This window comes from Hemicordylus capensis, chromosome 6 (assembly GCF_027244095.1).
Source record: "Hemicordylus capensis ecotype Gifberg chromosome 6, rHemCap1.1.pri, whole genome shotgun sequence".
Classification (NCBI taxonomy): domain Eukaryota; kingdom Metazoa; phylum Chordata; class Lepidosauria; order Squamata; family Cordylidae; genus Hemicordylus; species Hemicordylus capensis.
Window position 1 is genome coordinate 119,201,196 of NC_069662.1, and position 21,299 is coordinate 119,222,494.

At 42.9% G+C, this 21,299-nt stretch overlaps 2 protein-coding genes and 1 long non-coding RNA gene across 5 annotated transcripts in view; 2 read left to right on the forward strand and 1 right to left on the reverse strand.

Moving 5' to 3' along the window:
- IGF2BP3 (insulin like growth factor 2 mRNA binding protein 3) overlaps nt 1–9,920 on the forward strand; it is a 133,982-nt gene extending 124,062 nt beyond the window's left edge. For all 3 annotated transcript variants that reach the window (XM_053266140.1, XM_053266141.1, XM_053266142.1), the window contains 4 exons: nt 3,856–3,930; nt 6,487–6,618; nt 6,711–6,824; nt 7,355–9,920. In XM_053266140.1, coding sequence (XP_053122115.1) covers nt 3,856–3,930; nt 6,487–6,618; nt 6,711–6,824; nt 7,355–7,459 — 426 coding nt within the window. In that variant the 3' untranslated portion in view covers nt 7,460–9,920. The remainder of the gene's footprint in view (nt 1–3,855; nt 3,931–6,486; nt 6,619–6,710; nt 6,825–7,354) is intronic.
- Nucleotides 8,987–19,890, reverse strand: MALSU1 (mitochondrial assembly of ribosomal large subunit 1). Its single transcript, XM_053266155.1, has 4 exons — nt 19,482–19,890; nt 17,806–17,984; nt 15,249–15,330; nt 8,987–12,950 (listed from the first exon to the last, which is right to left on the reverse strand). Exons 1-4 carry the CDS (start codon nt 19,750–19,752, stop codon nt 12,790–12,792), a joined length of 693 nt encoding a protein of 230 aa, XP_053122130.1. The 5' UTR covers nt 19,753–19,890; the 3' UTR covers nt 8,987–12,789.
- LOC128331999 (uncharacterized) overlaps nt 19,889–21,299 on the forward strand; it is a 62,197-nt gene continuing 60,786 nt past the window's right edge. Inside the window, exon 1 of the long non-coding RNA XR_008310502.1 lies at nt 19,889–20,090. This is a non-coding gene — a long non-coding RNA (uncharacterized LOC128331999). The remainder of the gene's footprint in view (nt 20,091–21,299) is intronic.

The window sequence follows — 21,299 nt, forward strand, 5'->3', positions numbered from 1 at the left end:
ACAACAGGCTGGGCAGCATTGTTTCCTCTAAGGCGTATGCGTGCTCACACATTTTCTGATGTCCGCTCAGTTAATTTTAGATCCTGCTCAGGTCGAATTAGGAAGGCCCCACTCTGAATTCATCTGTGCACACAGTGCTCTGATTCTGCCACCCAGAACAGAACTCAATCCACACAGAGATGAAAAAAATTAGAGGGACCACTGCTGGGCAGGCGCCCCAGAGGGAGGATGAATCAAAGGGCAAAGGCCCTTGGGATGATACGGGCTGCTCCAGTAATGCAGACCCGACAGAGGGCATTGTTGAAGGAGCACATGGCAGCTGGGAGAGGATGAGGCCATAGGAGATGCTACAACAAATCCAGTGAGCTCTCTCCTTACTGTTGGGCTACAGATCAGAGCCATAGAACCAGTACTGACTGGTCAGAAGGGCAGAGGAGTACACTCCATTATTTTCACGATCCCAAAGAAATGTGGCTCCCTAAGAGCAGTTCTGGACTTCAAGGCAGAGAACAAGTACATAGTAAAGTTTTGCATGGAGACACTGCACTCCATTTTGGAAGTTCTACAGGCAGGAGACTATCTGGCATCAATAGACTACAAGAGGCCTACCTACATGTACCGATCCGCCTGGACATCAGAAAGATTCTACGTTTTTGTTATCAGAGGCGCCACTACCAATACAGGGCACTGCCATTCAGTCTGCTGTTAGCACCCCGAGTTCTTACAAAAGTTCTGGCTCATCTGAAGCTTCAGGGAGTCCACCTATATTGTTATCTGGACGATCTCCTTGTTCAAGCCAAAACAGCAGGGGAAGTGTGTTTAGCATTGCAAAAGACAATGGTATGCCTTCAACAACATGACTTGCTGGTAAACGGGGAAAGCCATCTCACTTCCTCCCAGGGCCTACAACACCTGGGAGTGAGTGTGGACACTGTACAAAACCACTTATACCTTCCACCGGAAAGAATGAAGGTCCTTCTATCCATATCGGGGGTGGTGGCAAGACAGTCTTCAGTGGGCCTTTTATGGTTGGCCAGGGTGCTGGGTCTCATGGTGGCAGCCATGGGTTCAGTACCCTGGGCCAGGTTTCATCTTCGCCAGCTGCAGTGGTCCCTTCTCCCACATTAATTGAGCATAGCGTGCAAGCAGGACGGACCAGTCGGGGTCATGAGGGGATTGTTCCAACGAAACTAGCAAAAGGGAAATCCTTTCTGGACCCCATGCGTTTTTCTCACCACAGACACAAGTCTCGCAGGTGGGGTGCCCACTGCCTCCCCTTCAATGCATAAGGACACTGGAATGCCCTGGAATGCCATCACAGCATAAAATGGCTGGAATTACAGGTGGTCTACCTGGCCATGCTGGTGTTCCAGCCAGTTGTACAGGACAAGAGTGTATTAGTGTGCACATACACTACATCTACCAGTCATTGGAGGGGACCAGGTCCAGATCTCTTCACCTTCTGGCGGTGGAATTGTTAAGCTGAGCGGAGGTCCATTTGGAGTCACATCTACACACCATGTCTCTGAAATTTCAAACTTTAAATCATATTGGCTGAGCTGGCAGGAGATTCAGCTTGTGGAGTGGAGTCTTCACCCTCAAGTGTCTTATTGTTTCCCACCCTGACACGGAAGTTGGGGAAGCCTGTAATCGACCTGATTGCTTCACCTGTCAACGCAAAACTACCCAGATTCTTTTCACAGTTCCCAACGTGGAAAGAGGAAGTGGCAGACGCACTTTCAACTTGTGGTCACTATTTCTGTTGTATGCGTTTTCTCCAGTGTCTTCAAAGGTGCAGTTCAACCCTGATATTGGTGGCACCCTATTGGCGAGGAGCCATTGGTTCTCAGAAATCGTGGTAGAATGGCAGAAGGCAGATCCCTCCATCTACCTGTCAGGGAGGACCTGCTATCACAGGGTCAGATTCTACATCTGCCTTGGTTGCAGTTGACCGTGTGACATCTGAGAGGGCCTTACTGAGGGGATGTTGTCTTTTCTTGGCCGTGGTGTATGAGACCACCAGGTACGATACAAACTGGGTATATCAGACCACATGGAAGAGTTTCCTTAGATGGGCTGCTCAGTGCAGCCAGACCGGTGCAAGCTTAGACATTTGCTCAACATTTTACAGGAGCGGCTGTCCGTGGGTTTGAAGGCCAACACGCTGAAGCGGCAGGCTGCGTGCCTTACTCAGATGTTGTTTAGCTATGGAAAGGACTGCCATGTTTGGCATCCACTTCTTCAGAAGTTCCTGCAGGGTGTCACCACTGGTGTGTTATTTCCAATCATGGGATTTACATATTGTCTTTCAAGTTCTTCATCTGGTTCCTTTTGAGCCACTGTGATCAGTTCCCCTTAAGATGCTTTCTCTGAAGATGGCCGTCCTGGTGGCGATCACCTTGGCCAGGTGGGTTTCGGAACTGCAAGCCCTCTTGTTGCAAGATAATCTGTGCATTTTTCCGAAGGACTCAGTGTGGCTGATTCCAGAGCCGTGTCTCACCCCAAAGGTTAATTCTATGTTCCCCTACTCTGCTGACATTTACTTGTCTTTGTTTTGCCCTGCACCTAAGCATCTCAAGGAGAGGCAGTGGCACAAGCTGGATGTGCGGAGGGCACTTTGCACTGACAGGTCTGCACTGTTTTGAAAGTCCAGTGCCTTGTACATCTCATTCTGTCCATCCACTATGGGGCAGAATGTGTCGACACACAGCCACTATCACTAACCGGGTCAAGTCTTGTGTCACCATGGCCAAACCGTGGCCACATTACTGCGCATTCCACAAGGTCTATAGGAACATAGGAAGCTGCCATACTGAGTCAGACCATTGGTCTATCTAGCTCAATATTGTCTACACAGACTAGCAGCTGCTTTTCCAAGTTTTCAGGCAGGAATCTCTCTCAGCTCTATCTTGGAGAAAGCCAGGGAGGGAACTTGAAACCTTCTGCTCTTCCCAGAGCAGCTCCATCCCCTGAGGGGGATATCTGACAGTGCTCACATGTGGTCTCCTTCAAATTCAACCAGGGCAGTCCCTGCTTAGCTAAGGGGACAAGTCATGCTTGCCACCACAAGACCAGCTCTCCTCCCTCCTCCTCGGCGGCCACGTCTGCTGCTCTGTCTACCAATGTATCCCTGGAGCAGATTTGCAAGGCATCTACATGAAAGTTGTCTTCTACATTTTCTAGACATTACAAGCTGGATTAGCATGCATCTGCTGGGTGGAATTTGGTCAGTATATTCTGCAACGCGTCCTTCCCAGACTATAGATCCAGCCTGGGCTTGTTCTCACCCATGGTTGTGTGCTGTGGTATTACCCATGATTGTGTTACTTCCTACACTAGCAGAGAGTACTCACTGTGAAGGTTTCTTCTTGCTTGTGTAACGGAGGTCACTCAAGCACGCCTGGGGTTTTGGGGCTGGATCTGCGGTCTGGGTGGGGTATGTTGCTTATGCTGTTTTTTCCCTTACCCTCTTGCTACTTTAGTTGGGCCTGTGTGGCCTCTGACCTGTGTATAAATATATCTGTTTGGGTTTTTTCCCCCTATCCTGGGCTAAAGCTGTTCAAGCGAACTGAGAGAAAACAGCCTACAAGGGGCCTATTTAAGGGTTCTTCAGTTTTCTTAATTCTGTCCCCTGGAGCATGTGGGGGGCGTAACCCATGATTGGGTGGCCTCTGTTATACCAGCAAAAAGAAATCTTCACGGCGAGTTCACCAGTGTTCCTTTTCCATGCTTAATAATTCTAGCAAACTTGTATATAATTAGCAGCTGGTGGGGTTACTACACTTTAGACTGGTCCAGATATTTTCCCTGCTACTCAGTTGATTGGCTTTCTTTAATCTAACACTTATGCTGTAGATTGCACCTGCTGAAGGACCAGATGCTAAGCTGAGAATGGTGATAATCACTGGACCACCAGAGGCACAGTTCAAGGTACTATGTTCTGAAGTTCCCAATTTAATTTTTGGAGTCAGCGTTACATGAAGTAATCTTTCCAGAAATGTTGTGCTTGCTTGAATTTCATTATAGGTGCATTGAAAGATTCACAGGATATGTGGGTTTTTAGCCTTCTGTCTTGACATTTGAGGAAGAGGTTTGGGTTAGATAACTTTGTGTAAGGATCAACAAACTTTGGCAGACTCCTTTCAGTGGCCAGGGGCTAGACTAGGAGACACCTCCCGCTTTCTCCCTAAAGCCAGTCTTCCTCCTGCTTCTGCAGTGAATGGATGCAAGTTTGCAGCCTGGCCAAGAGGAGCCTGCCACGGCTGGTTTATTCTTTTTGAGTTTGGCCAAGCAGAAAAAGAAAAGGAGGAAAGGTTTTCAGGCTACCAACAGTCTACCTTGTAGAGGAGACTGAGCATTAGAGCTGTACCTAAACACCTGGTGGATTACCTTCAGCCAGGGAAAACCATGAGGGTGAATGTGCCTAGCACTCAGCTTTCCAGCCCTTGGCCAGTTACAGGGGTCTGCTGAATGGAGGCCTTCGAGGCCCTGGACCTGACTCCTCAGATAGTACACCCTTCCCTTTCCCTCCAGATGGGTATGTCCTGTTGTGTCCCCCCCCCACCGCCCCCGGCCATCATCATCTGAACTTTGCCACCTTTCACTGCCTCTGTTTGCCTTGGGCACTTGGCCCATCCGTCCTAAACTGGCATGGTAGGGAAGGTTCATGCTAATTATGAGTCATGTAGCAGGTGGGAGGAAAAGATGCCAGGGCAGCTTTTTGCATCTTTTATAGGGATAGTGGCATTTTTAGACTTAACCTGTCATTTAACCAGGCTAGTCACTTCTCTCTCAGCCTAACCTACTTCACAGGGTTGTTGTGAGGAGAAACTTAAGCATGTAGTACACCGTTCTGGGCTCCTTGGAGGAAGAGCGGGATATAAATGTAAATAGTAAATAATAAATTAAATAATAAATAATTTTGCTGCCAAAGTTAACTCGCACTTTGCCTGGGAGTAGGGAGTTATTGTGCCTCTTTTGTCTTGATTCTAAGTATCCTAAGGAGCAAAAGTGGCATTTCCCAGATATAAGGGGGTTCTGAAAACATGCCTTTGCAGGACGTAGTCCTTTAGGCAATCCCATTCCTTGCTGACATACAGATCAAGTGGAGGTATTGGACCGCCACAAAATACTTCATTGTTCTATATATGTAAGGACCTACGAGTCCTACAAGTCTATGTATGTAAGGACCTACGAGTATGTATGTATGTATTGTTCTATGTATATAAGGGGGTTCTGAAACTTAGTCCTTTAGGCAATCCCATTCCTTGCTGACATACAGATCAAGTGGAGGTATTGGACCACCACAAAATACTTCATTGTTCAGGTGACTTTGGACTGATATCAGGATTTGGAATGCACTCCCTGCCAAAATAAGAACCTCCCTATCTCTGACAGCTTTAAAAAGGACTGTTAAGACACATTTATTCATCCAGCCTTTTAATTAGACTTCTAGAATTCAGCATTGTGTTTAAATTGTATTAATTCTTGTTTTAATCTGTTTATTGTCAACCACCAAGAGACGTGAATTTAGGGTGGTATATAAATATGCTAAACAAATAATCACTATAGCCTGTAAGAGCTCAGGGAAGTCCCCACCTGAGGGATCCTGCCACACGCTCTGCACCTCTTTGTGGTCTAGGACTTCCAGTGAGAATGAGTGCAGGACCTGGTCCTCCACTCCTACATTGTTAGGTCATTGTATTTAGCTAATAACATCTGTCTGCCAAAGTGCCTTCAGGAGAGGCATGCTTCGGACAGTGTTGTGGCCCAAATTCAGACATGCTTTTTTCTCTTGGGGCATGTGGAGCACTTCTATGGAACATTCCAGTGTCTGGACCACTGAATAGCAACAAGGGAGAATTTTCTTTCTACCCATTTGCTACACAATGACTTAGTGCCTGCTGCACTTTGCTCTGGACTGCTAACCTGTTTGGAGTGATGTCAGTTTGGGGGTTCTCATTACTACATTAGTAGCGACTAGGAAGGAAGCATGAGATGCCTCCTAGTCCAACCCCTGCCTATATCTTTATTTGAAAGAACTTGCCTCTTAGTGGATGGATCACAATGTGTCCAGTGGCTGGAGCACTGCCTGATGGAAAGTAGGAGAATTCATATGTAAGGAAAGTTCTGAGTTTTGTACTCATCTGGGTCATATTTTCATTGCACCTTTTGCATTTCTCAGCATATTTTCGTTCCTGTTGGATTAACTTAAATGATTTGCAAGAATTACGGTCAAAATTCTAATTGAAGAACTACAAATTGTTCTCATTTTTAAAAAGAGTTTTTGAGATTTGATAGATTGTCTGCTATGCAGATCAGAACATGGGGAGTGATCAAGTTGCTTCTTAATACTTTACCTACTTCTCTAGCTCTGTATATTTGGCAAACTTGGTAGCCCCATAAGTCTTTTTCCTCATGGAATTTGCGTGAAGGATTGAGTTTAATATGACTGCTCTGATTAGCTAAATATGATTTACTTCTCAGGCTCAAGGAAGAATCTATGGAAAACTTAAAGAAGAAAACTTCTTTGGACCTAAAGAGGAAGTAAAACTTGAAGCTCATATAAAAGTACCATCTTACGCTGCTGGTAGAGTTATTGGTAAAGGAGGCAAAACGGCAAGTAACTGAAGAAAAGTTGAATCCTGTATGAACTCTTTGACCAATGTATATTTTAGGATGTTGCAGTGATTTTACTGTTTGTTTTGCAGGTAAATGAGCTTCAGAATCTGACAAGTGCAGAAGTTGTTGTTCCTCGTGACCAGACACCTGATGAAAATGATCAGGTGGTTGTGAAAATTACTGGCCATTTCTATGCATGCCAGGTAGGTACATTTGCTTATAGGCAAGGAGAAATTATGTAAATAGTTCATTTTGGTATGTTGATCATTGTGTACAATTAATTGGGCCAATATCCTAAAGAGAACAATATTTTTTTGTGTGAATGGGTTAGCATGAAACTCCCATTGAATTGTCCTCATTTTCTTTATTGTCCTGATAAGAATTTTAAAAACCTGTTAATTCAGCTATTTATAAATGTGTCTTCTGGAGGCAACTGAGCATATTTTCTTCTTGGATGTTTTGGGGGACTCTGTCTTTACTTTTTCTTCCAGTTTACAAATGTCTGTGTATCTTGGAAGTTCATAGTATGTAGAAACCTTTACCTTGTCTGTGGATGGCCCACTTCGCTTCCAATTTTAGGACTCAACCACCCAAGTTGGTTATTGGTAGATAATAGATACTGTCCAAAATGTGACTGAGAAACTGAGATGGGGTGCAGAGCGGGCCAGTAAACATGAAAGACCTGCTAACCCAAACACATGGTTCAAACTGACCAACACCTCTTCCCCTACAGCTTGCCCAGCGAAAAATTCAGGAAATACTGGCTCAGGTAAGAAGGCAGCAGCAGCAGCAGCAAAAAACAGCGCAAAGCGGACCGCCTCAGCAAAGACGAAAATAAAGGCTTAGAAAAGACCCTTCGGAGACAGATGCCAGACCAAAGAGAGACTGTAATGGACAGGTTCTGGGCACCTGTTGGAATGATATGCAGAAGTTTCACCAAGCCAGTCGCTTGTTTGAGGACCAGGCCACAGTTGGCATGCTGTCTCTGAGAATGTATTCTTTAGGCTCTCTTACTTTTGAAACCCAGCTTTAAACTAAGGACCCCTTCACTTCCCTTTTGTTCTATTCTCACAGTTTAACATAAACTTGTTAGTCTTCTTTTATTGTTCTTACTATTCCCCAGCAATTTTAGAACTTGGTTTAATGAAGCTTTCTCTTTTGCGTTCACTGGTTTAAAAAGAAAAGGCATTGCTCTTCTATGTCCACTTGTAAAAGAAGAAAAGACAATTGAAGGGTGGGATTATGGGAGGGGTTTGGGTTTAGAACAAGGGCATTGATAAGAGGTTAAGTGTTACTCCCACTGTTAACCAAGTGGCATTTCTTTTAAACATTTGGTTGCATTTTTACATAATGCTGCCATATATAAACTAAGGGAAGTGTTGAATGGTGTTGGCCAGGACATGAAAAGATAAATATGCATTTTACTAAACTACCTCAGGCATTTAATACCTCAAATAAGAAATTGTTCCTTTTTTGCTTTTTTTTTTGTTTGGTATTTTGTATACTTTATAAAGCTAATAGTTCTTGAGCATTTTATTTTTTTAAAAAAAGTAAAATTTGATCAGCCAACAGCCAGGAGTACTACAGAATTTATTGGGGTTGGGTTATAGTAGATTGCTTCTAGCTGCTGGCTGATGGGAGTGAGATACAAAAATATAGTCTCAGATTATATCTGAGGGTTTCAACACAATCATTTGTTTGCGGGGAGGGGAAATCAGTGAATGTTCAAACAATACCTAAACAAATGCCAACATTCTGATAGCAATGCCATTATTTTTCTTTTAGGATGGGATGAAAAAGTTTGTGATGGTACTTTGTTGGGAACAGAACAAGGAAGTGATGGCAAGAGGCTGGGACTTGGGGGTACATTTTAGACAGTCTTCTGGAGACTGGACTTTTTTTTCCTTGTACTACTTGATTGAATGCATGAACCCTTTGTGCCTTTGACCATCACTACCTACCTACTAATGCTACACTTAAACATTTGCAGCCCATTTGTACTTTGCCGTTCTGTTTCAAAGAGCAAGCTTCATCTTCAGTTTGGTAGGATGCTTGATCTGCTAGAGCAGTTTCAAGGCATGGGTCCTCTGCTCTCCAGCAGATGGCTTCATACAGTTTTGAGTTACCATGATATTGGGCAGGGGGGCGGGGAGGTGAGATCAAACAGTGTTTGATCCCATTTAAAGGTAATGAAAGGCTAAGTTTACATATCCAGCCGCTACTAAGGGCCACACTAAGCCACTTCGAAGGTTTTTAAAAATAAATTAATACAACCTCAAGCTTGGCTTATGAAATAGATACAGCAGGATTTATGCACGTTCTGCAACCAACCACAGGAGGAAGAAAAATTATCAAAAGGCAGGGATCACAGGAAAATTACCAAATTTATTTTTTTTTAAATTTCAGAATGTAATTTGAATCATGATTGTGGTAATATGCATTCAAGTTTCTACAATAAACTTCAGTCTACCTCAGTTTTAACAATGTGGCAACACATGGTGCATAAAGACTGCTGTGCATGTGCGCGCCCGCCCGTGTGCACAAGCCATGCTATTACCTCGGACCCTTTGTTTGTGATGTTTCTGTGCATGAGAAGATTGGGATGGCTACGCTGCACTGATTTGAGGGGCACAATTAGCAAAAACAAAAGTTTGTTTCACCATTTTGTTGATCTACCTCTTAGATTAATATTAAAATAGAGGCATTTCTACATAGAATAGATCATTTTTCCCAAAGATCGTTGTACAGGCTAGATAACTTTTTGAAAAAATGATCTGGTGTTTTTTACTTCATCTTTTCTTTACTAATTGATTTAAAAACCACAGACTTGTGTTGTAGTTTAGCAGAAGGAAAAAATGGATTTTTTTTTTGACAGTACTTATACCTAATCTTTAGAATTGTTTTTCTTACAATGAATTTACAATTACCGAAGTATTGAGAAGGTCATAGTGTGAATTTTTTGTTGTCAAAATACAATACTCTTAATATTGGAGAAAGATTGATTTGATGGTTTTCCATTAAGTTTTATTTTACAAAACAAGTGCTGCATTTACATCTGCTGATTTAAGTATTGTCATTTCTCTTAAATTTCTAGACTTTAGTGTGGTAAATCATGTCGTCTTACTTTCGATTGAAACTTGGTAATTTGGAGTATTTGGAAATAGCTAGGAAGTAATTCTGTAAATGACTTCAGTATTCACAGAAGTATTGATCATTTCTCCTCTGTAATGTGCCCCCAATGCAGCTTCATGTGTCAGATGCCTCTGAATGGAATAAAGAGTTTAACTCCTATCATCAGACATATTTGGGTGCTTGTTTTCCCTCCCAGAAGCATATTAGTGTGGACCAATACTGGCTAAAATTTGGACAAAGTATTACAAGAGGACTGCAGATGTGAAATTGCTATGATGTGGTTCACTCCTTGCCTACTGCATACATTGCACAACTGCAAGTTTCTCAAATTTGCCTGGGAGTTACAGGGGATAGAAGTTACAGGACAACTGAGATGACTCCCTCTCCATTTGCACTATAGTTCTGTTTATCAGCCCAACACTCTGTGTACAAATGCCTCTGCCAAAGGCTCTTTGGAAAATTTAGGAGTTATAGTAACCTTAACAAGTCATTGCAGTTTACAAAAGAAACAAGTTCTGGTAAGAAATAATCTGCCTACTCTCCTTTCACTATAATCTTAATTGATGATTACCATCATCACAAGTTAACACACTTCAGCCCTAAGTTCTCTCTTGCACACAAAGAGTATACAAGAAGAACACAGAATTGGTTATGTGCTGTGGTAATGCTCCTTGGAAGAGCGGGATATAAGTGTTTTTAAAAAATGTTCTAGAAATCATTATGAAATGGCAAGAATCACAGTGCCATTATGTAAACCAGCAGTAGCCAGCATCCAAACTAACCTTTCAAGTTCTTAAGTTACATGAGGGGTGATTTTTGTCACTCTCTCCCCCTCTGTAGCTGCTTGTGTATCCTCCAACTATGTCCCTGAGGGTTGTGGGACCTGTAGGGAGACAGTTTTGGGAAGCATAGTTGATGGTAGATAGGAGAGCTGGAAATTACTCCTCTCTCTATATGCAGTGGAAAAGCCAGGATGTCATCCAGTGTGCTCACATCTAGGGCACTGATGGCATGATCCAACCATAGGCTTAAAAGGCCAAATAGACTTGAATATAAGTTCATTCCAATATAAGTACATTCTTAAAACTCTCTCCTTGAAATTGGTGGAACTGAGAAGGCTTAACTTTGGCTAGATCATGCCCTATGTGTGGTATATCCTTAAAAGAAAAAGATACCAAACTCAAAATAGTAGAGAAAAGGATAATACATAGGCAATATGTTTTGAGACTTAAAAGGTGTGGTAATATTCTTTGTTTGAAACACACACTCAACAGCATCCAGTGAAAGTGTCTGACTACATGGGATTCTTGGCTCTGTATAATTTCCCCCAACATTTAATGAAAAGCAATACAAGAAGTTAACTGCTTCTTAACTACTTAACCCCTTAACTGCTTTTCTTCTGTGTGTGGGGAAATTCGTTAGTTTGTATCCCTGACACTGGTGGAAGCGCTGCTATGGGGTTTTGATTGGACAAATGGTGGGGGGAGGGGTGTACATGCACTGTGCATGGATTCACATGCATGACAAAGCTTTATGAAATTTACTAAAGTAGTGTTTTAATGGCTAATATTAGATGGTTTTACCCCACCTATGCATACATGTCTTAAGATTGCCTTCAGAGATACCAAAAATGTAAAACATATACCATGTTCCACTTCATAAATGAGGTATTTCTCTTCAGCAAGGCTGTAAATTCCTTCTTTTGATTTCTGTTCCTCCTGCTTTATGGTGCTGGTGTGTTGGGAGACTTTCACTGAATGTATTTGGGCCAGACTCATTAAAATGAGACCTAGCACTTCTGTACTAGGTACAAAGAAACCTGAATGAGGACAATTTGAACTTGTGGGGGGCAGTAGAGACTTTTCAGAAATGTTAAACAAAACCACTAGCCAAATAATTAAAATCAGCATCTCTGTGGAACAGCATCTGATGTGAGAAACTTTGTTGAGACAGAAGAGGAAATTGTTTATGAAGATTGAAGCTTTGCTTCAATATGGACAGATTTAATTTTAGTGAATGTTTGCTTTTAACTGGACATGTTAAAATTTTTAAGAAAATTGTTCTTAAATTTGGAAGGTAGTCTTAAGCAAATAACAAATTGGTTTTATGGATGGAAGTGTGCTTTCTAATATGTAGAAAAGCTGCTTCTTGATGAGAATATGAGAAACTATAAAATGTGGCTTAATGTAGGAAGCAAGATGAATGCATGATATTAAATCACTGTAAAGTTTTATTTTTAAAAGTAGTCCCATGTAAGCTGCATGCATGGTCTTATTAGCTGCTAAAAGTGAGTAAAGAGCCTGTGGCTTTATCAGCACTCTGAACTGCAGTAGCTCCCACTGCTCAGGACTTGCTGGCTGCAGAGGTTGGGAGAAGTAATAACATGAGGGACCAAAAGCTGGTACTTAGGGGCAAAGTTAAGCAAAATCAAAACATATTGTTGCTAAGGCACATTCTGTTGAAGGCTATCCTCCCTGCCACCATTATGTGACACATTGTTACTACTGCAACTTGATGTACACTGAAGCTGATGTTTAAGGACAACTGCAGTAAAACAGACAACAGAGATAGTAGGCAAAGGTTAGTGAGTGAGACTTTGAAACTGTTCCAAAATGGGTGTATTTTACTCTTGCCTTAATACTACCACCGTCAGGTACACTTTCACATGACAACATGGTAGCACAGCATCAAACCTTTTGGCCACCAAGAGCCACCACCTGTATAAAGTGTGAACAGGATCAACATTTGATGGAAACTTAATACTAGGTTCTAGCTATTAATCTCTGCAAAACAATGTGCATGCCCTCCAACATTCCCTATCCAGTTTTTGCAGTGTAAGCAGCAAGTTTCTTTTCACATGTGCCAAGTATTCCTTTCTCCATTCCAGAAAACTGCTGTTGAGCTCTTGAGCCACTCTGAGTTCTTTCGTTCCCATTCCTTTCATGCTTGAAGAATTGCCCTCAATACACCAGATGGCCATTGCAATAAAAGACTGAGCATTACTTGTGCAAAATAACTCTTTGCACTGCCTAGAGGCTAATCTTTGCTTTCACAAGTGAGCCCAAATATGAAGTCTTCGGGTAAGGATTCTGGAAGTATCTGTGCCAACTGATCATCATATGAGCGGAGTGTCCATAGCCTTTCTAACTCGTAGATTTCACGTGTTTCTGGCAACATGAAATGGATGACAATATTGCCTGCAAGAAGAGAGAATTGCATTGAACGGTTTAACCACAAGAAATTGAAAGGACAAGCTAGAGCTCAACTTTACTCCAAATAAACTGCTCAATCTGTAATCGCATCAGGTATTTCACTGTCCACAATAAGTTAGGACTATACTTTGTGGCTCACACCGCTCTGGTATAAAATATAAATGCAGTTGTGCATCAGGATGCCATTGGAAATAATGGGCAGCCTGATCCACAACTGTGCAACTTGATGCTAAAGTGCAGCCAGGGGCATAACTACTATTAGGCAAGGGGGGGCGGCTGCCTGGGGGCCCCCACACCTTGAGGGGCCCCCGCAGAGGCAAGTCACGTGACTATATTGTGAAGTGTGTGTGTGTATCAGCGAGGGGCCCATTTTAAAATTTTGTCTCTGCGCCCACTCCAGCCTTGTTACACCCCTGAGCGGAGCTGCACAACACAACAGTTTTTACATGCATGCAGAAGTGCAGGCAGTGCTTTAACTACCCTCATTCCATTGCATGGTATGTGAGTCACTATTTTTCTTCAGTGGTCCTTATTTCAAACTCATGGGGGGAAAACTGCATTTAAAATACTTAGACCAGAATCATAGCTGAGTGAGGATTTCAAGCCACAAAGCTTGCTGGGTGACCTTGAGCCTCTTCTCTCAACCTAATCTTTTTCACAAGATTATTGTGCAAATAAGGCTGGGGGACCATGTGCCTTGAACTACTTGGGAGGATGGGATAAGTGTAAAATTTTATCAGAAGCATAATTCTGACACCATTGAAAGCAAAATATTGCTTATGTAAAGATTTTCTAATTGGAAAGTGTAGCCAATAAACAGTTACTGGCTATATTTATATAAGCATGTACATTTCTGGTCAGGCATTAGACTACAAGTGAAAAGCATACCCAAGATCACCCTTTAAAATACAGAAATGAAATAACTGTCTGCTTCCATGACATTTGATTCTTATACTGATGTAACGAATAGAGACACTAGCGAATGGCGGATTTAAGCCCAGCCTTTGTCTCAGAGCAAGTCCACGTGGGGGAAAGAAAACTGCTGATTCATTTCCTCCATGTCTGCTCAACAAAGGCTGTCCCTCTGATAATTGCTGCCACCACATCCAAATTGTTACAGAGTTTGCCCCACCCACCCCCCGATTTGGGTGAAAAGTCCAAGGAAATCTCCTCCTCATTTACCAATGGGGAAAAAAATACAAAAAAACTCCCATGTGCAGCCTACACGTGGTGAGGAAAAACTTGGCAGTGTGAGCTGCTGAGCAATCAAACTTGAGGCATGTTTGCACCAGAGTAAAACCCCTTTCCAGCCTGCCCCCCTTTCCTGAAGAGAATCCACTCAAAGAGGCTGTTTAAAATTGTAAAGGACAAAAAAACCCCACCCCTTTATTCAAAATACTACAGACTGCTTCAGTCTGAGGCTCTCTCTCTCTGTTTCAATTAGATAAAAAAAAAGAAACAGTACTTTCAAGAATAATGCAAAAAACACTCCAGTTGACAGTTGGAGTGGTACACTTTAAAATCTTGGTTACCTAGTTGCAAAGATAATTCAAAAAGCACCCCCAGTTGCCAGGAACCTTCAAAGGCACCTTTACAGGGTACAGAGACTTCTACAGAGCCCTGGGTGGATAAAAGTGCTCCGGCTAAGGTTTCTTAGAAGGTTATGTTACAAAATAAAACACAATAGACCAATTGTAAGGCTCTGCAAAGCACTAAAATAAATCTTGATGCCAGCTATCTAACACATGATTCCCAGGCTAAACCTTCCTCCGAAGCCAAGGCTGAACTCACCAAAACCATGGTAAAGACTTCAGGCCCCTGCAGAGTTCCTGGTTGCTGCCATGGCTTGGCCAGCCAACCTGTTGCTTCCCCTGCCTGGCTCCAACTGCACAAGAACAAAGGACCCCTTCACTTCCTGCCGCCAGGGGTCACCGTGTGTTGGGTGGCTGATCCCTGGAGATCACTGCCTGACAGACGGGACAGGGTTCATTTCTGGTTAACTCTTTAGGGTAAGGAAGGGCCAGTTGCTACAACTGAGCAAACAGATGCTGTGCTACAATTACCATTAAGCAATTAGTGGTGTAGACCAGCAACTGGACCAACATAAAGACATGATCGTTGTGTTGCAGCAACATCACATGGAAGTTGCAAGCATGCATACATGTGTGCACACACCCCAACATTCATATGTATAGTAGTTTGCTTAACAAATTGCTAAGCAAAGGAGGTGTCCGGTTCTGATCTTATTTCATATTACCAGTAACAAATTGTTAAAGTACTTACCAAAATCAATGCACAACCAGTCATCACAGTCTTTTCCTTCAATCAAAATATGAGGGTCACAGTCTCTTTTCAGATGCTTATACTGAAAGAAACAAAGCAAATCAGTACAAGGAACCAAGCTTCTGAATGGTAACATTCAAGTTCAGAAAATGAATAGTTACTAGAATCTGCTTAAGCTTCCCAAGAACAAGTTCAGTTCAAAAAGTGCTTTACTGACTAGTGCCCCCTGCATTTATAACATTCCATCTTAAGTGTTCAAGACAGCATGTATTGTTCTAGAGCAGGGTTTCTCAACCAGTGGGTCCCCAGATGTTATTGGACTTCAACTCCCATAATCCCTAGCCCCAGTGACCTTTGGTTGGGAATTATGGGAGTTGAAGTCCAATTACATCTGGGGACCCACACACTGAGAAACCCTGTTCTAGAGTGTGTTAGCGCCATATTTAGTTGTTTTCTATACTTATACAAGGAATACCACTCACAAAAAATATCCATTCTACAGACAGATGGGCAAACTCAAGAGTTTTATTTTTTTAGAATGTTGTTGAAATCTATAAAAAGCAGTAATAATACGCATGCCCCTAAGGAAGAATAAGGACTTCTGCTTTTGTATCAACTTGCTTCACTGGTAGCCCACATGCTAGGAATATACAAGGCACGTTTAGAGGCCATGGCTGTTCCTACACGTAGTTTTCAGAAACCTGGCAGATGCAGAACTACAACCAATAGGCATGTTGTATTTGTATGAAACCTGAACATAGTTGCCCTAAAAATAATCCTAGAAAGTAAAATGGTGCTAGAAGAAACCTTGAAATAGACGTATGTATGTTAAGATGTTCTGCTTGTAGGATATCCACTTGTATCCCATGTGGGATAGAACTGAAGACGGGAGAAATTTTGATTATACATATGTTCTCTAAAGCAGATTTAAAGCTACAATAAAAAACTAAGCTAGTCTACTTCCTTGGTCATCATGTATATTTCTAAGAGTAAACAGACACTGGCTGATAGGCTGAAGAAAATTACTCAAAGTAGTCCTACTGGACTCAGGCACATTAAGCATTGTGTAACTTAATTTCAAAGGGACTACTTTGAGTAACTTCTAATGTAAGCCACTGTACTGAATAAGTTCACTTTTTAACATAGGTTTTAAGTGAATCAGGCCAACTATATTCATTTTTTCCAAAGTTCATGTCCCCTGAAGAAGAAAAAATCAGCTGTGACATCCAAACTGACAGCCTTCCTCCACTTTAATGGCTAACTGAGCAAAGAGGCACATTTTTAAAATGGTGATTCTCTTTATTTAGCAGGGGGAGAGCAACTGGCACTATCCATCCCCAGCACAGCGTCTCTCCAGTGGCTGTTGCTGGTGTCTATTTGTTTTTTAGATTGTGAGCCTTTTGTTGATAGGGAGCCATATTTATTTCTCTTTCTATTTTAAATTCATCTATGTAAACCACTTTGGGAACTCTTGTTGGAAAAAATCAGGATGTTTCTAAGGTTGAAAAACCTGTTACAATTGCTTTTAAGTTTTCCTTCCCCTCCCCAACCCCCTCAAGCATGTGAGACCAAGCATACTGTATAACCAGCTTCATCCAATATCGCTATCCACCCACACCCATCTAGCTGGCGTAACTGTCAGTGTTTGGTCCCTCCACTCTACCTCTGCCCACATTACTGATTCTGACAGTAGCAATGTGAAAAGCACATAGTGCCCACAATGGTTAGGTAAAGTGTGCCATCGAGTCAGTGCCGACTCCTGGCAACTACAGAGCCCTGTGGTTGTCTTTGGTAGAACACAGGAGGGGTTTACCATTGCTGTCTCCCATGCAGTATGAGATGATGCCTTTCAGCATCTTCCTATATTGCTGCTGCCTGATATAGGTGTTCCCTCCATAGTTTGGGAAACATACCAGCAGGGATTTGAACCAGCAACCTCTGGCTTGCTAGTCAAGTCATTTCCCCACTGTGCCATTAGGTGGCTGCTCACAATTGTTAGGATCTCCCAAAATTCAGGAGGAGAGGTGGGTGCGTTACTACTACAGATTACTAATGGAAGTATACCAACAGCCTGAAGTGGGTGGGGTAAACTTCTTCCCTCACACTTCCACAGATTCTAGTCCAATCTTCTTTCTTATCTTTCACATTTTTCTATTTCCAGTTGTGGCATATTTTTGCTAGAAGTCTATTCCCCCCTCAGCCCCCCAATATGTACACTACTTTGCTACCTTCAAGAACTCCTTAAAACTTTTCCTCCTCTCCCCCTCACTTGGCAGTGAGGGGTTCAGTGCCACCTTCAGTTTTCCTCACTTGACTGCCCGTGACTTTCCCATGCCTTGTCTACTTTTAGTTGTAAACTAGCTCTGTGCACATGGCCTAGCAATTTTAGACCCCTGAAAGAGTTTATTCTTCCAATCAACAGAAGCTTCCCAGTCTAATCACCAAGAAATTATTACTATATACAGTAAAATTTAGTCACAAATCTCTGGCATATAAGAATATCAATTTTTTTTAGTAGACATAATTAGCTTCACAATGCTTTTCTTGTTTGCCATACCATTTTTACCAGGTAGTGTACCATGGCATGGAGGTGCCGTGTAGAAGAGCCACTGACAATTACAAAATAGTTGCTGTATCTCATTTCTGGAGGCAACTGGATAACACAAATGTCTTTGGCATTTTCTTGACGCAGAAGCGATACCACATAGTCAAGGTTGAACGTTGAAGAAGCAAGACCTGAAAGAAGAAATACTTAAATGAATACACTTGGGCCCAGTTCAGATACAAGGCTAAGTTATATTTTAGTACATGAACAACCCTCTGCAAGCTATGGGCTTTCACGTGCAAGTCGGAAAGTTTTCAAGCTTGTACAGCAATTACAGTTTGATGGTATGTACAAAGCTGGGAAATGGCAATTTGTTCTGATAAACTAGGATTTGAACCTACAGTCCATTATCTGCAGCCTATTCCTGAATACTGTACTCCACTCAGGAATAATCTGCATGCATTTTATTTCCAATAATTTCTCTCCTAGTTATCTATGTTGCTTGACATGCTGAGTAAAGAGTTGCATGAGGGAAATGCTACCACACATACATGGAGGAGAGGGTGCTTTGGGGTAATTTTCCTCTCTGCAGCTGCCTGTGCTTCCTGAAAAAACATCCCCTTAGAGTCCCCTAACCTTCAGAGACACATTTTTAAGAGAACTGCCAAGAATAACTTTTCCTTTGCCTGGAAGCTAGCCTCTTTGCACAACTCTTACGCAGGATGCAATGCACAGAAAATAATTCAAGCTGCATCGATGTTGTTGCTGGATATGTGAAATGCAAGAGGGAAACACCATGCAGTTTTTCTTGCTTGCTTAGTATCTCATTGAGATGAGGCATGAGAGAAAAGTCATAACATCCTTTCCCCTAAGACTCTGTCTATTTCTGTAACCAAGACACAACTCGTACTTTTAACTAGAGAGGTGTCCTAATTCAGTTACCAACAGACCAAGAAATTTGATAACTGAAATCAGCCGGTGACGCTCTCCAGGACATGAAAAATTCTAGTTGCTGCAGCTGAAACTGTTGTTGGAAGAGTAGCTGTAACCCATCTGCTCATGCCATCTCTACTCCCTGGCCCCCGCTGACAAATACAAACACATTAGCTGAGGGTGGGGGTGTCAAACCTGGGTCCCAAATGTTGGACTACAATTCCCATCCCAAATCTCAATGGACTTGAAAAGCTAGCAACATTACCTCTTCTTCTTCCTCAGCCCTCCCCAATATGGGGAGTACGAGCTAAAGGGCTCCACATACCCCACTCTCTTTCCTCTGAGCCACCAATGACTCCCGCGTAGTCTTTGAAACCGCTCCCGCAAATGGCAGGAAAGTACGGAAGGGAAGGAATCGGCAGAGAAGGAATGGATCCCTTCTCCACATCACAGGAAGGAAGCTGGAGCGAGCCACTGGCAGTCAGCGAGACACTGCCATCCCTAACCTAGATGGGCCAATTCTGATTCGGTATAAGGCAGTTTCCTATGTAACTTATATAAGGATTGCCTTGATTGTTGTCTTCCAGAACTCTGTGGTTGATCATATCTCAGATTATCAACCACAGAACAGGCAGAAATCCAACAGGCGGAACTTTTCACAGCCCTCCATGACCCAAAAGCCGCAGCAGAACCTGTTGCTATTTAAGGCCCGGAAGTCCTGCCGCAGAACGGGGCTTTGGAGCTCCTGACAGTACCTTCACGACTGCGTTGCTCCGGCTGGTGTACCTCTTCTCGCTCCACTTCAGCGACCTCCTCTGTTGCATCCCACAGCTCGGAGCTACCCACGCCGCTGGCTCTTCGCAACCCAAGCGAAGACACCCACGAGGGGCCAGCGGGAGAAGCTATGGGAGTGGCTAGATGCACAGGGGCGCGCGGTCCCCTCACCCATTTGGTGCTCTCGGGAACCACTCCCCGAGACTGCAAGCCCGGCAGCAGCGCTCGCAGGCAGCGACTCCCCCGCCACATGGCCTCCTGCCGCCCTGCCCGGAGAACCTCGACGACCTACGGAACTCCAAGCGCAATCTATGTTCCAAGTCGGAATCTCTTCAGTCAACTCCCGCCCCCGACCGATTGGCCGGAGTAAACACAGTTCTCCTTTGTGGTTGGCTGCGTGCCGCACGTGGAATCTGAGACGGCAGGCGCAGGCGCATGCAGAGCAATAGGCGGGGAATATTTTTATTTGCCTGCTTCGTGGGCGTGCTTTTCTCTGGAGGCCTCATCTTATCTCACTTGTTATTGTTCTGCCCTAAGGTTTTTAGAGCAGCCACCACGCTTATCTTCCGCAGGAAGCAATGACGTTGCAAGTAAGCAAATTATAAAATACATCTAATCTTGGAACACCTAAAAGATTAACATTTATTTGGAAATACACTTTAATTAATGGATTTGCATCCACTTTGTCTTCTGTATGGAGTGTCATCATCCGTTGGCAGATTATATAGAGGTAAAGTTCTCAAAGCGTTTTTGCTTGTGGAAATTCATCTTTGGGATTTTCTCAACTGACGTCTATGTCTTACCACAGAATACGCCTTAATACAACCCAGAGAACAGAGATGTGTTAGCGCTGCGGCCGCATATGATATGGATTGTTTTTAGTGCTATCTTTCAGTCTTTTTTGAGAGGTGGATGCTCAGATGCAACAGACAACTGCAGGAGAACCCCGGGTATTGGGTCCTTTCTGTTTTATGTCAAGGTTTGGTGTTCTCTGAGAGCTAACTTGAAAGTCTTTTGTCTTCACTTGTTTTTAACTTACCCATTCCTGAAGTGACACACACTTTCTTAAGGCAATTGTCAGATCAGTCATGGTTGGGATTGACACAATAGGTCTTCCATGTTAAAATTAACGTGTAGCTTGTGTGTAGGTTGGCATGGGAGGTTATTGCACACATAGGTTTCTAGCTGTGTGCCCCACATGCTGCAAAGCAATGATTATTTGTGATTTCCTAGCATATGTAAAGCAAGCATACAGGTGAAACTCGGAAAATTAGAATATCGTGCAAAAGTCCATTAATTTCAGTAATACAAATTAAAAGGTGAAACTGATATATGAGACAGACGCATTACATGCAAAGCGAGATAAGTCAAGCCTTAATTTGTTATAATTGTGATGATCATGGCGTACAGCTCATGAAAACCCCAAATCCACAATCTCAGAAAATTAGAATATTACATGGAACCAAGAAGACAAGGATTGAAGAATAGAACAATATCGGACCTCTGAAAAGTATACAGTGTACTGTGCTTGATTGGCCAGCAAACTCGCCTGACCTGACCCCATAGAGAATCTATGGGGCATTGCCAAGAGAAGGATGAGAGACATGAGACCAAACAATGCAGAATTGCTGAAGGCCGCTAATGAAGCATCCTGGTCTTCCATAATACCTCATCAATGCCACAGGCTGATAGCATCCATGCCATGCCTCATTGAGGCAGTAATTGCTGCAAAAGGGGCCCAAACCAAGTACTGAATACATATGCATGCTTATACTTTTCAGAGGTCCGATATTGTTCTA